Raw genomic sequence first — 14,466 nt, forward strand, 5'->3', positions numbered from 1 at the left:
GTGGAGAGTAGAGAAGAGGGTAGAGAGACGGAAGGAGGAGAGGGGGAAGAATAGAAGCGAAGAGAGTAGAAGAAAGGAACTGAAAGGAGAGAGCATTGGGTAGAGGCGTACAAGGGTGTGAAAGGGCAAGGCTAAGTGAGACCTGGGTGATTGAAAAGCACCCGCTTCTTAAGATCATTTAGTCTTTGAGAGCCCATGGTTAGGATCCACCTAGGAATTCCAGGATAGAGGAGGCGATTGCCTTTTTGCCCTCACGAGTAGAGTACTCAGCCAGATCATAAGCAGTAGGATTGACCAATCTCTAGTGACCACTTTAGGATTTAGGGACTGCCATTAGTGAGATCCGATAAACACATTCAAATAAAATTGCCTGAACCGTCTTTAATAGTTGGTGTGTTCTTGAGCCCATCTGTGACAAACGCTAATTAAGAAATGCCTAGTAAATAGCATATTGGAATAAATTTCAATCCAGTAATAAGGCACTGCAGTTAGAGCTGCCACAGCTAAAGATATTCAGTTAGTGGCGGCAGATCAGCTGCAGATGCGGAAGAAAGGTTGTGCTGATATTGCATAAAACCCATAAATTAAAGATAGTGTCTGCATCCATCTATCCTACAACACAATGCTTTCGGAGAGATAGGACGTACTGTCTGGGTTTCAGTGAGGCAGAGGTATGGTGCAGTGCAGCAGGGTCATTGGGTGTAGAAGCACACGTTTACAATGAAAACAGAACTCCCATTCACTTTACAGTTCCCCATATTTTCAACCTAATAAAGTAAGAATTGAATGCATGGACTAGGAATCGCAGAAACTACATTACATTTGAATCTGTAGTGAAGAAAGTATGCAATATGTGCTAAAGAACATGTCGAGAAATATTTTTGACATCTCCATATAGTACGTAGATGTCACAGTGGCATTGTACATGGGATTCTGCAGGTTTGCTTTGGTACTACTCTCGGGGCCCTGTACAGCTGTTTTCTTGTGTTGACACCAGTCAGTGCTAGGATCCCAGAAAGCAAGATATTGCCTGTAATACTGACATATGAGCCATTGACTAATGCCCCAACGCCAGATTGTATGGGATGGTGTTCTTGTGTAAGGCATCAGTCACTGCCATGACTCGCAATGCTGTTTGGCAGGGTTACATGAGTGGTTCACCAGTTAGTGCCAGAATTCCTGGCTGCCTAATGCTGTCAGTGATGGCTGCCTGTGTGAGTCATTATTCAGGACCAAGACTAAATGCTGTCTGTGGTGGTTCCTATGTGTGAAGCAACAAGTAGGGGCAGCACAGTGCTATCTGTAGTAGTTACTGTGTGGGTCGCATTTGTGTGTGTGTGTCTGTAGGCGAGCAGGAGGGGGGTATGTTAAAGACCATAGGCCCCATGGTTGGTTCACTCTGCAATGGTTTCTTGTGTGGGTCTTCAAAGGGTACAAAGTCTCAATGGTTTCTGGAATGGTGTCCTTGTTTGGACCACTGGTCATTGTCAGAATTTCAGGGCGACCTATGCTTTTAGAGGTGGGTTCCTTATGTAGATCACTGGAGCAATAAGTGCCAAGACACCAGGCCACCCAATGCCGCCTGGGATGGTTTCTGTCGGCAGGTTACTGATAAGTGCTAAAACCGCATGTATGCAGGTGTTGTCTGGGATTCTTGTCATGTTATGTCACCGTTAGTGAGAGGACATAAAGCTGTCTGGGGTGTTTGCCATTTGGGGTGACCACTTGCACCCCAATAACTCAGGTTTCGTGATGCTTTCTAGTGTGCCTGTGATGTCTTCGTTACTTGCACCCAAGGCTGCGCAATGCTCTCTGGGATGGATTCCTTAGGTTTCTTTTGTGTTTTTCGTTTTCCATTTGCTCTTCTTTTCCTCATTCTCTCATCTATTTTTCATCTGTAGCCGCAAGGTTTTCTGACATTTTCAGTTCAGTAAAGAGGATTCCTGCACCCCCAGATGCTGGGGGGCCACCATCTGCCATCACCCCATCATCTCCATCTCTGCCTCCATCTCTTTCAAACCCTCTGCCACCCCAATGTGAGTAGCCCCTTCCAGTAAGTGAATCTGGTTAATGTGTCTCTAGATACGCTTGGCTGCTTTAGTGTGTGTGTATAGTATGTTCCTTTTGTTTAAATCCAAAGAAATCTAAATCTTGCGTGATTCTGCATGCGTTCATGATCATCTCGTTGCAATGTTCATTACTTTAGAGCTTACCTCTTCAATATGCTTCACAGGCTATTTGTTTCTAACAGCACTTTCCTGCAATGCCAATAAGGGTTGATATAGCAGCTATGGCTCCCTTCTCTTCTACTTTAGTTCTTGTTGTACATAATATTTCCTTATATCATCCTGTTGTTATTATGTAGGGGTGAGAGCAGTTCAGGTTACTGCACCTTCTATCCCACTGCTTGCTTGAAACAGATCTTAGGTTCCAGAGCCTGCTTTGTCAGTGCCTGGGTTAGCATTTTAGAAAGAGCGCCTAGGTTACTGTGTCTATAATGTCATCGCTTACATATAATTATTTTGAGAACGCATAGGTGACAGTGCTTGTTATGTCATCGCTTTCTTGGCATTCTACAAAAACGATTTAGTCACAGTGAACTATATGACACAGCTTGCTTAGCATTCTGGAAAAGAGCATTTAAAATAGATACAATTAGTAATCAGTCAGAGCTGGAGATTTAGGGATTTTTAGATTTAAGCAGCTAAGAAACAGGAATGAAGAAATGCTTTATAAGTATTTATTAAGAATTCATGCTGGAGCAAGTAAAGGAAAGCGTAACCTCTGCACGTGTGTGAAGTTCTGTTAGTTTTCATATTTTCATTCTCTGTTGCCATGTTTGACTTATAAAACCGTCAAACCCCATATGACCAAAATTACTGCTTATTGCTTGCAAAGTCACCTATGTTGTACCTATTACCTGCAGGGCTCCCGACATCAATCGTTTTGCACATCATCAATGGATAAATTCAGAATATATGCATATCCATTAGGGGACTGTACATTTTCTACATGAATGGAAAGTGGTGTGATATGTTCAGTACTGCGTAGGACCTAAGAGGGACCTAAAAGGGGAAGTGAGACACATATATTCCCCATTCCATGCAGGGTTTGCATGCAGTAATGCTGTGGCAAGCACAATCCTTTTCAGGAAGGGCATGTATCCACGAAGAGCAGGACACAGGCAACATCTGTCTCGGTAATTTGCAGGACATATGAGGTGGTAGATAGTCATGTCATTGTGCAGGGCAAAGGCCAGATTAATATTCATGCATTCAGAACTGTGAAAAAGGGAGGTGACAGTACTGAATGTTGTACAAATCATGAGGTAGAGACTGTGCGCATGTACTCAGTGCTATTCAGGACATGAGCTGGGGCACACATATGCAGTGGCATACAAGACAGTAGATAGGCTGCATCCATCGTGCTGCTCGGTGCTCAGTGATATGTTCTTGAAGAAGGTAGCCATTTTGAGAGGAAAAAAGATACTAAACTGGTTTCCTTTACAGCCCTCTTCATCAACCTCAAATGCATCCACCAGGGAGCCATACAATGTAATACTACATTAAATGGGACTTTGTGTTCATCTAAAGAATGGTGCACTCCTCAACCTAGGAAAACTGTGTTCTCCCAAAGCATGTACCTTCTGAACACTTCAACCAAATGAAGCTTCTTCCACATCCGTCGGACACCTCAGTTAACCAAAGCCTCCTCCAAACCTGAGAACCTAGGTGACAGTACTGCGTATTAAGCAAGTTATCAGGTAGGGATAACAGTAACTCAACCAAACAATGCCTTCTTCGTATCACTTCAATACCTCTAAACAACCAAAACCTCTTACTTACCAATCCAATACCATAACAAATCAAATCCATTAACCACATAACTGCAGGAGTGGGCAGAGCCTACAATGATTCCTTATGGGAATTTAGGTCGAACATACATGCCCTTATTAAACAGCCTCTAACACTTTACACAGCCGAAGCCTCTTGCTCTGCCATTCAACACAGCTACCAAATAAATGCCTCTTTTGGGTCCCTCCAACACCTCAAAACAACCAAAGCCTCCAGCACACACCTTCAACACCATAACCAACCAAGACCTTTAAACATCCCTCAAACACCTCTGTTAGGTAAATCTTCCTTAATATCCCTTCTACCCCTCAACCAACCCCTCAACCAATCAAAGCCTTCTGCACTTCACTCCAAGACCTCATCCTACCAATGACTCCTCCACATACATCCATCCACTACCCCACATCCTCAACACCGTAACAGACCATTTCCTATTATATAACTCTCCCACCACTGCATGCAACCAAAGCTTACTCCACATCTGCATGAAAGCCTCAACCTGTTCAATCCAAGGCCACATCCCCTAGAAACACGCATCCAACTGAAGCCTACTGAATGTCCACAAACATGTCCTACCAAGAACTACTGCAACATCTTGCGAAAACTAAAACACACATCAGATCAGAAAACTGTACCTGTCCAAAGACACCCCATCAAACTAAAGCCTACTCTATGTCCCACCTCCAAAGTACTGCATTTAGTCAAATGCTGCGCCAGATACGCAAAACTCAAAAACCTAATGCCTACTCTTGAACCTCTGTCATCTCAAGTGACTTAAGCCTACCTCATACACCACCTACTGAACTCCCCAACCATCCAATGCATATCTTGCACCCCACTTCCTGGAAACCTCATCTGGTCAGATCCTATTCATATTCCCAGGAACCATAATTCTACCAATCAACACTCTGCATCCTTCCGAAAACCTCAACCTACCTACAATTGTTCCTTATCCCTCCCGGAAAGCATTCCATCTGGCCAACGCCTACTGTATACCCCACCATCTACCCCTTAATACTTGCAATTAAAAAATTAAGCTTACCCAGAAGTTCAGTGACAGCTCCTATGGAATGCACAGCTTTTGAACATTCTCACAAAGACAACTCAATGCACCTCTCCTTTCTGAAACATACTCTTCTTATTTTTTCCAGAAGTTCTTTGTGCATTCTTTCTCCTCTTCAGTAAGAAAGTGCCTTAAGGTGATTCACTTTTCACAGCTATGCTATGCACTTTTTCTTTTTTAGTTCACTTGTTAGGCACTTATACAGGAAGCAAATACTGTTTCAAAGCGCCCACATGGCAACAGGGAGGGGACATGGGATGATAGACAATCTAATTACAACAATGCTAAATAATTAAATACAACAAATAAGTAGAGACAATGGATACAGGGAAGACAAACTTACTATGCATTGTGAGTGTTCAGAACGTGCAAGGGGAGAGAGGTATGGGATATTTGCTGTGGTGCTCATGGAGAGCAGCAGATGAAGTGTTAGGAAGAAAGGTAAGTGCAACCTCCAGTGGCGGAGGGTGGGCCAAAGCATGTGCAGAGGATGGACAGCAGCTTGGATGATAAGATGTGGGAGGTCAGGGTCCCAAGGATGCATAAGGGTCCTGCACACCAGTCAAGCAACTGTGCGATTAGCAGGAGAGAGAGGGAGTGAAGGAAGAGGTAAAAAGGAGTACTTGAGGCTTTTCCTGAACTTAAGAAGGTCCTGCTCAAGACAAAAAGGGACGGGGAGGCTGTTCCAAAGAAGAGAGCCTACTGAGGAAAATGATCCACCACCTGCTCTCTGTTTAGCAAACCACTTCACACGCTGGGAGTTTGTGCCAGAGGAATGCAGGGGTCTAGAGGGGGAGTATTTGGTCAGAAAGAGTTGTAAAGAGAGTGGTCCCCAACCCCAGACAGCCTTGTGGATGATGCAGAGGGATTTTAATTAAATCTGTGCTGCAATCGGGATCCAGTGAAGACTTTGTAGGGCAGGAGAGATGCAGTCCCTGGGCTCGAGGACAAGGATAAGTCTTTCTGCCCTATTCTGGATTAGCTGGCGGGGTTGCAGAGCGGACGAAGGTAGATTAAGGAGGAGGCTATTGCAATAGTCAAGCCTAGAGAGAAACAGAGCCCGGGTAACATTGAGTCTCTGGGGGAAGGTTAGGAAAGGTAGAATTCCTTTCAGATCGAAATGCTGAAAGTGGGACTTCTTGGCAATGTCCTGAGTATGAGGGAGGAAGGAGAGAGAGGAGTCGAAGATGAATCCAAGGTTTCTGGCTTCCGAAGAGGGACCTGGGGGAGAGCCCATGGAGGAAGGCCAGAGTGAAAGGAAGAAGTCAAGTACCAGGGTCCCAATAGGGAGGATCTCTGTTTTGCTGGTGTTGAGGCAAAGATCATTAGAGGTACACCAAGCCTGGGTTGCCAAGAGGCAGTCAGGGATGAAGTAGGGTGCAAGGGAGTCTGTAGGAAGTTAGAAGAAGAGTTGTGTGTCATCAGCATAGCACTGGAAGTTGGGGGAGAAGGAGGAAGTGAGGCGTGCCAGTAGAGTAAGGTAGATGTTAAAGAGCTAAGGGGAAATAATGGAGCCCTGGGGGACACCACAGGTGGAGGCGGAAGTAGGAGAGGAGAAAGTGGCCAGTATGACTTTGGAAGAGCGATCAGTTAGGAAGAAGGTAAGCCAGTCCAGTGCGCTCCGAGATACCAAGCGTGTCATGGAGCCTTTTTATGTGGATGAAGTGGTTCACTGTGTCAAATGCAGAAGAAAGATCAAGGAGGATGAGGACAGCAGGGGAGTTAGAATCAATGGATGCAAGCAGTTCTTCATGGGTGTTCAGAAGAGCAGTTTCCGTGCCTCTGGCTGCTCGGAATCCAGACTGATGGTAATGAAGACCGCTAGCAAGTTCATTGTGGGAGTTAAGTTGGGGGAGGGCCAACATCTCGAGCACTTTACCCAGGAAAGGGGTGATGGAGATGGGGCAATAGTTGGCCGGGCAGGAAGTGTCTGCTGATGGCTTTTTAAGGAGGAGGCTCACAAGAAAGTGCTTGAGGGAGGATGGTAAAGAACCAGTAGCAAAGGATTGGTTTCAAAGGTCAGCGAGAGCAGAGGCGAGAGAGGAAATGTTGTCCATGATGGTTCTGGATGAGCAAGGGGCAACCTGTTTGGATGAGGCCTTTATGGGGTTGACAACTCTGGTGACTTCTTCCGGGGAGACAGAGGCGAAGGAGGAAAAGGATGAAGGAGGAGGGTGAGTGGTCAGGGGAGGCAGAAGGGGGAGGGATGTGTTGGAAGAGTGCATGACAAGACTGTTCAATATGTTCTGGGTTTTGGAGGTGAAGTGAGTGGCGAGTGCATTGCAAAGGGCCTGAGAAGGAGTAGGGGCAAAGGATACTGTGGATGGGTTGGCAAGTTCCCTGCAGATTTTTAAGAGTTCAGCTGTGTTGTTGGACGAGCCAGATACTCGTACCTGAATGTGGGCCCCCAGAGAGTCTGTAATGCTTTTGCGGCAGGCCAGTTTGTCAGAGGGTGAACCTGAAGTTTGCCACTTCCATTCCGCAGCACTGCACTTACGTTTTTGGTCTGCAAGTTCAGAGTCATTACAGGTGTTAGGTTTCGAGGCAGCTTTCAGGCGGATCCTCATGATTGGGGCAAGGATGTCAAGGGTGTTGGTAATGGAACGATAAAGGTTGCTGAGAGCCGATTCAGGGGTAAAGTCTGAGTTGGGTGGGCAGGGGGAATGATGGTGGAAGTGAAGGCAACAGCTGCCACTCGTTTCATCGGATGGATGTTCGTGAACGAAGTTGACAGGCCTATTGGAGGAGTTGTCACAGGACCATAGGGCCAACGTCTTTCTTAATTTATGAAATACAAGCAAGATGGCTCACACTCATTGCTCCCTAAGACATGAAAGGAGTTAAGGTGATTTGTAAACTGTGCTGTCCAGTAATTGTTTTTGGTGCCATGCAAGACATGATAGATAAGGTAACTCACCTACCCATTGCTGTACAGTGGAAGATGTGGCAATTGATGGACCTAATGCTTTGTTGGATATGGGACGAATTAACTTTTACACTGCTGTGCTGTAATTGGGATGTGAGGTGATTCATACTCTGTGCTAAATGTATGCAGTTAGGGTACTGATATTCAATGACATGGAAAGTGAGCTAACACATATTCAGCCTGCGATAGGCAACAGCCTTGACAAAATGCACATACTCAGCGCTGTGAAGGAGATGAAAGATGAGGTAACCCACATACCCTTTGCTTTACTTAAAAGGGGAAGTGGGATGACTCATGTTGTGTAGAACATGGGAGGTGCTGTGCTCGGAGTGAGGTGACTAAATACTGTTTATACATGAGGTTACTCAGATACTCTGTACTGTGTTGAGCATTTAAGGTTGCAAATATCTTTGCAACATGACAAAAAACACACCATGATGTGCACTATGAAAGCTATCCAGATTGGATATGGGCGCCTCACTCACCACAGCACTATGAGCCTCACCGGGACATCCAATACCACACTAGGAAAGTTATCAGGGCAGACAATTCCACACCATAGCACTTATTAAGACATCTTCAGCCATATAATCTGTATAACAGCTGCTTCATGAATGGTCACTACTGCGAAAAACCTGAAGGCATGTTCCACCTACTCCCCTTGGATCCTCTTCTCGGGTGGCCAGGAAAAGGCCATCGCTCCTTGATCCTGACTCTGAGGGTGGAGATGCGAGGGAGGATCACCTGGGAGTAGGGTCCTTCAGTGGGGATGAGTATCTTTAGGCGAGACATGGTATCCCCCTTTCCCTTGTGATAAAAAACCTTACCCTCCCCCTACCTTCATAGGTTTTTGCCAATCATTCCCTCTTATTTCTCCTCAGTCATACCTCTCTAGTACTGGGACAAGGAGGAGGCGACTAAGAGTTGTACAAACTAACATGCAGTTACACCACTCTGGTACTGGGACGAGGAAGAGGCCTGGAAATAATTGTGAGGGTCAGGCATGTCCAGAGAACACCAGTAATGGTGGTTAGGCAATTGGACTCTAGGGCTCGCACCTGCAACCTGTTAACAGGTCACAGGTGTATGAAAGGTGGAGCCACCCGTAAGGAAGGGGAAACCAGCAGGAGGGAAGCCGGGCTGCGAGAGACAGGCCTGAGAGGGGCGAATTCCTACCCAGAAGGGGTCTGCCGAGGAGAGTCTTGCCTTGAGGACAGTACTTCAGCTACTGCAGAGATGAGACCGTGAGAGGGGCAAAGCCGTTGGAGTCTCCAATGCCTTGTGCCCATGGAAGACTCCTGAGTGCTGCAGGTCACCGTTCGTGTCTGTGTGTGAAGAGCAGAGCTACCCGGAACCCACAACCAAAATTGCTGAATGCGTACGCTGCTCATGCAGTTCCTGAACAGTGTGCGCAGAGCCTACAGAAGCCAGGAGAAAGAAGAGAGAGGACGTCCTGAGGAGCCACCAAGAACCAGTGAGTGAATTGAAGGGAACACTCGTACTGGGGTGCTCTTGAGGCTACAAGGGGGCATATGTTATTGCCGGATGAACTGGAAACTATGTGCAGGTAATGGTGAACACAAAGTGAGGGGTTTTGAATATCGAGCAAATGCAGAACTATAAGGAAAGGAAAGCCTTCAAAGATAAAGCAAGCATTATTGAATACCGAACTCAAGGAGTTTTACAGATGGTGGAGGCTTTCCCCCCAAAGGGTGTCTGTACAATAGCACAAAGATGAGAACAAGTGGTGAGCCAGTTTATGAGGGTGTTTAAGAAAGTGGGACTGTTATGAACAAAGGCACAACAAGCAGGAGGTAGGACTGGTAAGACATACTTTAATTAGAGAGCCCCCAGGACGCGGTGTGATCCGCACAGGTTTCTTCTTCATAACTGACTCCGGTGTCATTCTCGAACCCTATGGAGGTTTGAGAACAGCACCAGAGCATATACCACACATCTCCTCTCCATGGGGTAAAGATGAAAAGGAAGTAAATGGAGAAAGGGAAAGCAGGGAAGGGTAAGAGTGGTGAAAGGATATGATCAATAATACACATAGTCACTCTTAGAATTCAGAGCACATCTTCTGCTCCTTGTAGGCATCACTCTGACCAAGTTGTCATTGCCCCATAATTGTGGACTTGCTTCTTCTGTCGGCAGTCCCTGTACGGGAGTTGGACTTCTGAAAGTCGCATCAGTTGGTCATCCGATCCTGGAGGATTGCACAACATCATCACACGACCATCTTTTCCCATCGTCCAGAACCACAAATTCTTTTGTTGCCTTCTCCACCATCTGTGCATCCCTGAATTTGGACAAAGCCTTCTGGAGCTTCCTGGGTTCTTTCATGCATACCCAATCTCCTTCCTTAAACTTGGCTTGTTCAGAAAGGAATTGCTATAGTATTTCCGTGCTGGACTGCCCATGTGGGTGGGACAAAGACTGATATGCCAATGGGAATTTCCCATCTGTGAAAGGTACAGTGAGCAAAAAGCAGATGGCTGCGAACTCTCACAGTGGGGAAAAAACCACTGAACAGGTTATCATGCCGTGTTCTTTCTCGAGAGGGGCGCCTGCTACCATTTATGAAAAATGTTTGCAAGGAACTTGGGGTTGGTCACCCTGAGTTACCTGGGGGAACCCAAACGGACGTGGACTCCCTGCTTACTGTGCTCAGAGAGGCACACTGCACCTCACTGATGAGGCCCAACAACGCTGAAATACATGTATGGGGTTGCTTTTGGTACTCTTGTTCAGAAAGGAATTGCCATAGCATTTCGGTGCTGGACTGCCCATGTGGGTGGGACAAAGACTGATATGCAAATTGAAATTTCCTATCTGTGAAAGGTACAGTGAGCAAAAAGCAGATGGCTGCGAACTCTCACAGTGGGACAAAAACACTGAACAGGTTATCATGCTGTGTTCTTTCTGGAGAGGGGCACCTGCTACCATTTATGAAATTCCTTCACTTTAATTCTACATTTGTCAATCCTCGGTGTGAGCCCCTTTTCTTGCCTTGCTTGCAACACACCCAACAGTTTAGCATCATGTTTGTCTTCTGTTATGGTTGCAATAAGAATGTCGTCCTGGAAATAGTATACACCATCAAGACCACCAAAAATGTTTTGAACTTTCGTCTAATGCCACCTGATGATATGCTGATGACAAGTCGAGTGTGGTAAAATATTTGTCTGGCTTCATTGTTAGCATTTCATTTATATTTGGTAAATGATGTCTCTCTATCCAAATGTTGGCATTAAGGTCTCTGAGGTCCACGCACATTCTTATGGAGTTGTCAGGATTGAGCACAATAACGATGGGCGATGACCATTCTGAAGATTCTATGGGTTCAATGATGTTGTGCTCACAAAGTCTCTTTAATTCTTGCTGCAACACGTCTTTTGTGCCCACAGGATTGTTTCATGCACAATTGGCCTAGCACCTCTTTTCAACACAATGCTGTGTTTGAATCCTTTGAGCATCCCAAATCTTTGGTTGAATACTAGGGGAAATATTTTTGCCAAACCTTCATTGGATTTAAAATCCTGGTTTGACGCACATAGCTCTATGCTCTGCTACAACTTCCAATATGTTTCTCTGTCTTTGGAGTTGAGGTGGTCCCACTTGTATCATATGATGTTGATTGGGTTCTTGCCATACCTCTTGGCTCTGATGTTGGTATTTCTTAAATCTTCAAGTCGACCATTCAGTTCTTTTTCATATGTGTGGACATCCACCATCGTATATGGGGATCCAGTGTCTATCATCATAAGCACAGGTATGGTATTTATTCTCATGTTTTCCCATGGACCCTTCCCTTCGCAACGGACTTTCAGGATCTGTATGACCTCTTCTTCCACATCGTTTGATATGGTCAAAAGACTGCTCAGGCTGCCTATTTCCTCCAGTGCTCTGATGTTGACATTATTTGGATCATTGGTCTCCTCAATCGACCTGATGTTGTGGCCCATTCTTCTTATGCCTCTGCTGCATGTGCAAACTCTCCCGTAATGCCCTCTGTTGCTGCATTTGCTGGGCAATCTATTTCGCCATTGGGATGTCTATTCTGTCCACACTTGTGACATTTCCATTGTGTCTTTTGGGTGAAAGCATTCCCGCCCTTCTCTCTCCTTCCTCTATCGGATGGCCTCATCGTGGATGTAATTGTGGACATTTTCCTTATCAGTGCTACTATGGCGTCCTCATTGTCATCCTCTTCTTCAATTTGTACTTTTTTGATTTCCACTGGTTCTTGTTTGGTTTGTACAGCTTTCATACACTTGTCGCCCAATTCCATCGTCCTGGCAATCTCAATAGCTCGGTCTAACGTGGGATCTTTTGCTTGCCACAATCTTCGTTGGATACGGGGATCAGCAGTGTGAAGCACCAGTTGGTGTCTTAGGTATTCCTCTGCGACACCCGTGTATTTGCATGTTGTCAAAAATCCTCTTAATGCTGCGATTTATGCATTTTGTATTTCATTTGTATTTCTTTATCTGTATAGTGCACCTGGCCCGAAGGCATCTGGACGCATATCTTAGTTACATATACTTAATATACAGGTACAGGGTAAGGTATACATCGTCAAGTACTTACACATCAGTTTACATTTAAATCTTTGCAGGGATTACATGAATATCAACACTATACAGTTGCAGGGCCAGATATACATAGTCAGCTTAGAGTAAAATCTACAGGTAGGGTGGCATGAGCCTTATCACTATGAAGTTACAAGGCAAGACAAGCAATGTCACGTACAGGTATATTTACAGTCTATTCAACTCCTGCTCAATGAGACAATGTTTGGATTTGTTTTTGAAGACATGGAATGGGGGTTCAAGTCTGAGTGTGGTGGGCAGGGTGTTCCACAATTTAGTGGCAAGGACCGGGAAGCTGATACCCCCACTTATATATATATATATATGAACAAGCGGCGAGAAAAGCCGCAAAAGGCATAGACCCCTCAGCAAACTTGTTTGCTATACTATGGGAGGATCCTAATCTGATGATCTTTTCATGAACCTTCCGTGTTTTTCCCTGAAATACAATAATGGAAGAAATGTTTTGCTAAATGGACCAAGTATCTGTTTTTTTTTATTAAGGACATTATGGAGAGTGCTGCTCAATCCGTGTGATGCAAGAAATCACCCAACTTTGAACATATACATATATATGTATATGTGTGTGTGTGTATATATATATATATATATATATATATACTTCTGAGGCTTGTGGAATCTGCTTAGATCACATGCTGTGCATAGGCCGACATCTAGTGGAAGCTGCGGAGTATTACAGTTTGTTTTTCGAAAGTCGAAAATGGGCGTCGACACAGGCGTGCCAGTAATACTATCCCTAGTGTGACGTCCACTGTACCCAAGATCCCTCACGCGTGTAGGATCCTCAGATTGTTTTTTTCCGCCATACTGGTCGGAAGCATCTTGCGGAGTTCCCTGGCCTTAGCCATACTTTTGCTGTTATTATAATTTTAATTCTTATTCATTCCCTTCCCCACCCCAACGTCGACCCTCAACCTCGACGACGGCTGGAGAAGTCATCGACCGTCGACTGCTGCACGACGGATCTGGGCCTCGGTAGGCCGCTGGCCTCGGCCCGGGCCTAGTAGGCCGCTGGCCTCGGCCCTTACAAGTAGGGAGAGTGGGGGGTGGTACATACTCTTCACTCTTGATATATAGTTACATTTATATATATTCCTACACTTAGCAGCCCGCTGCCTTAAGGTGCGTATGGAGGGTACCCCTTTTCAATTCTGCCCCAAGTGCAATCGCAAATACCCTTGGGTCGACAGGCACGCCACGTGCAATCTCTGCTTGCCGAGGGATCACCCCGAAGCGAACTGCAGAGCGTGTAGTAGGTTTAAACCTAAGACACTTAAGGACCGTTCGACAAAGCGTTGGGCCCACCACGCCAGGCAGGAGGCCATGGCAGCGGAGGGCGCCTTCAGCGATGGCAGCGACGCCGTACTTTCGGACGGCGAGGGCATTACGGCGTCGAAAGACAGCCGACGAGCGCAGGTCCCCGACCTCGGAAGGTCGTCCGGCAAGGCGGCTATGGGGAAGACCCCCGGCGACGCAAGCGCTACACACCTAACACACACTAAACACACTAAGACCAACCGGACCTCGACGACGTCGACTTCCCGGAAAGAGGCACAAAAAGAACGGTCCGACTCGGTGTCCTCTGGGCGCTCTCGATCGAGATCGCCTCACGACGCAAGGCAATCATCCACTCTTGCCAAGAGTGCCTCGCTACACACACTAACGGAAGTTCGATCGTCGGGAGACGAAGACGACTTCCACCCCCAGGCCGCGCTCCAAGATACCGAGACCGCGGTTAACACCAGTGAGGCCCCACGCCCGAAGCACACAGATACCTTTCCAGACCCTCGACGCCAGGCGTCGAAAGTCTCTGGGGCCCCCAAGGGACAGGGAAAACATTTTTCCACGCACGGAGAAGGGGGGAAACAGCGGAAAGCACAGCCTTCCACCCCTGTAAAGCCTAAGCAGACAAGCAAACACAAGTCTACCCTTGAAAATAAATCACCTGCTAAAGTAATACCCTGTTCCAGGGAATGGTCCAGTGAAGACATAGACAGGGTTATGTCT

General features: G+C 46.2%; 1 protein-coding gene across 21 annotated transcripts in view; it reads left to right on the top strand.

The window, feature by feature from the left end:
* The window catches only part of CAMK2B (calcium/calmodulin dependent protein kinase II beta), a 1,630,344-nt gene that overhangs the window by 1,313,792 nt on the left and 302,086 nt on the right, over positions 1-14,466 (top strand). For 7 of the 21 annotated variants that reach the window (XM_069618980.1, XM_069618981.1, XM_069618979.1 and 4 more), the window contains one exon: positions 1,902-2,036. The exons of the other annotated variants lie outside the window; for them this stretch is intronic. In XM_069618980.1, the coding sequence (XP_069475081.1) occupies positions 1,902-2,036 (135 nt within the window). The remainder of the gene's footprint in view (positions 1-1,901; positions 2,037-14,466) is intronic. 21 annotated transcript variants of the gene reach the window in all.

Source organism: Ambystoma mexicanum, chromosome 10 (genome assembly GCF_040938575.1).
Source record: "Ambystoma mexicanum isolate Mex_15411 chromosome 10, UKY_AmexF1_1, whole genome shotgun sequence".
Classification (NCBI taxonomy): Eukaryota; Metazoa; Chordata; class Amphibia; order Caudata; family Ambystomatidae; genus Ambystoma; species Ambystoma mexicanum.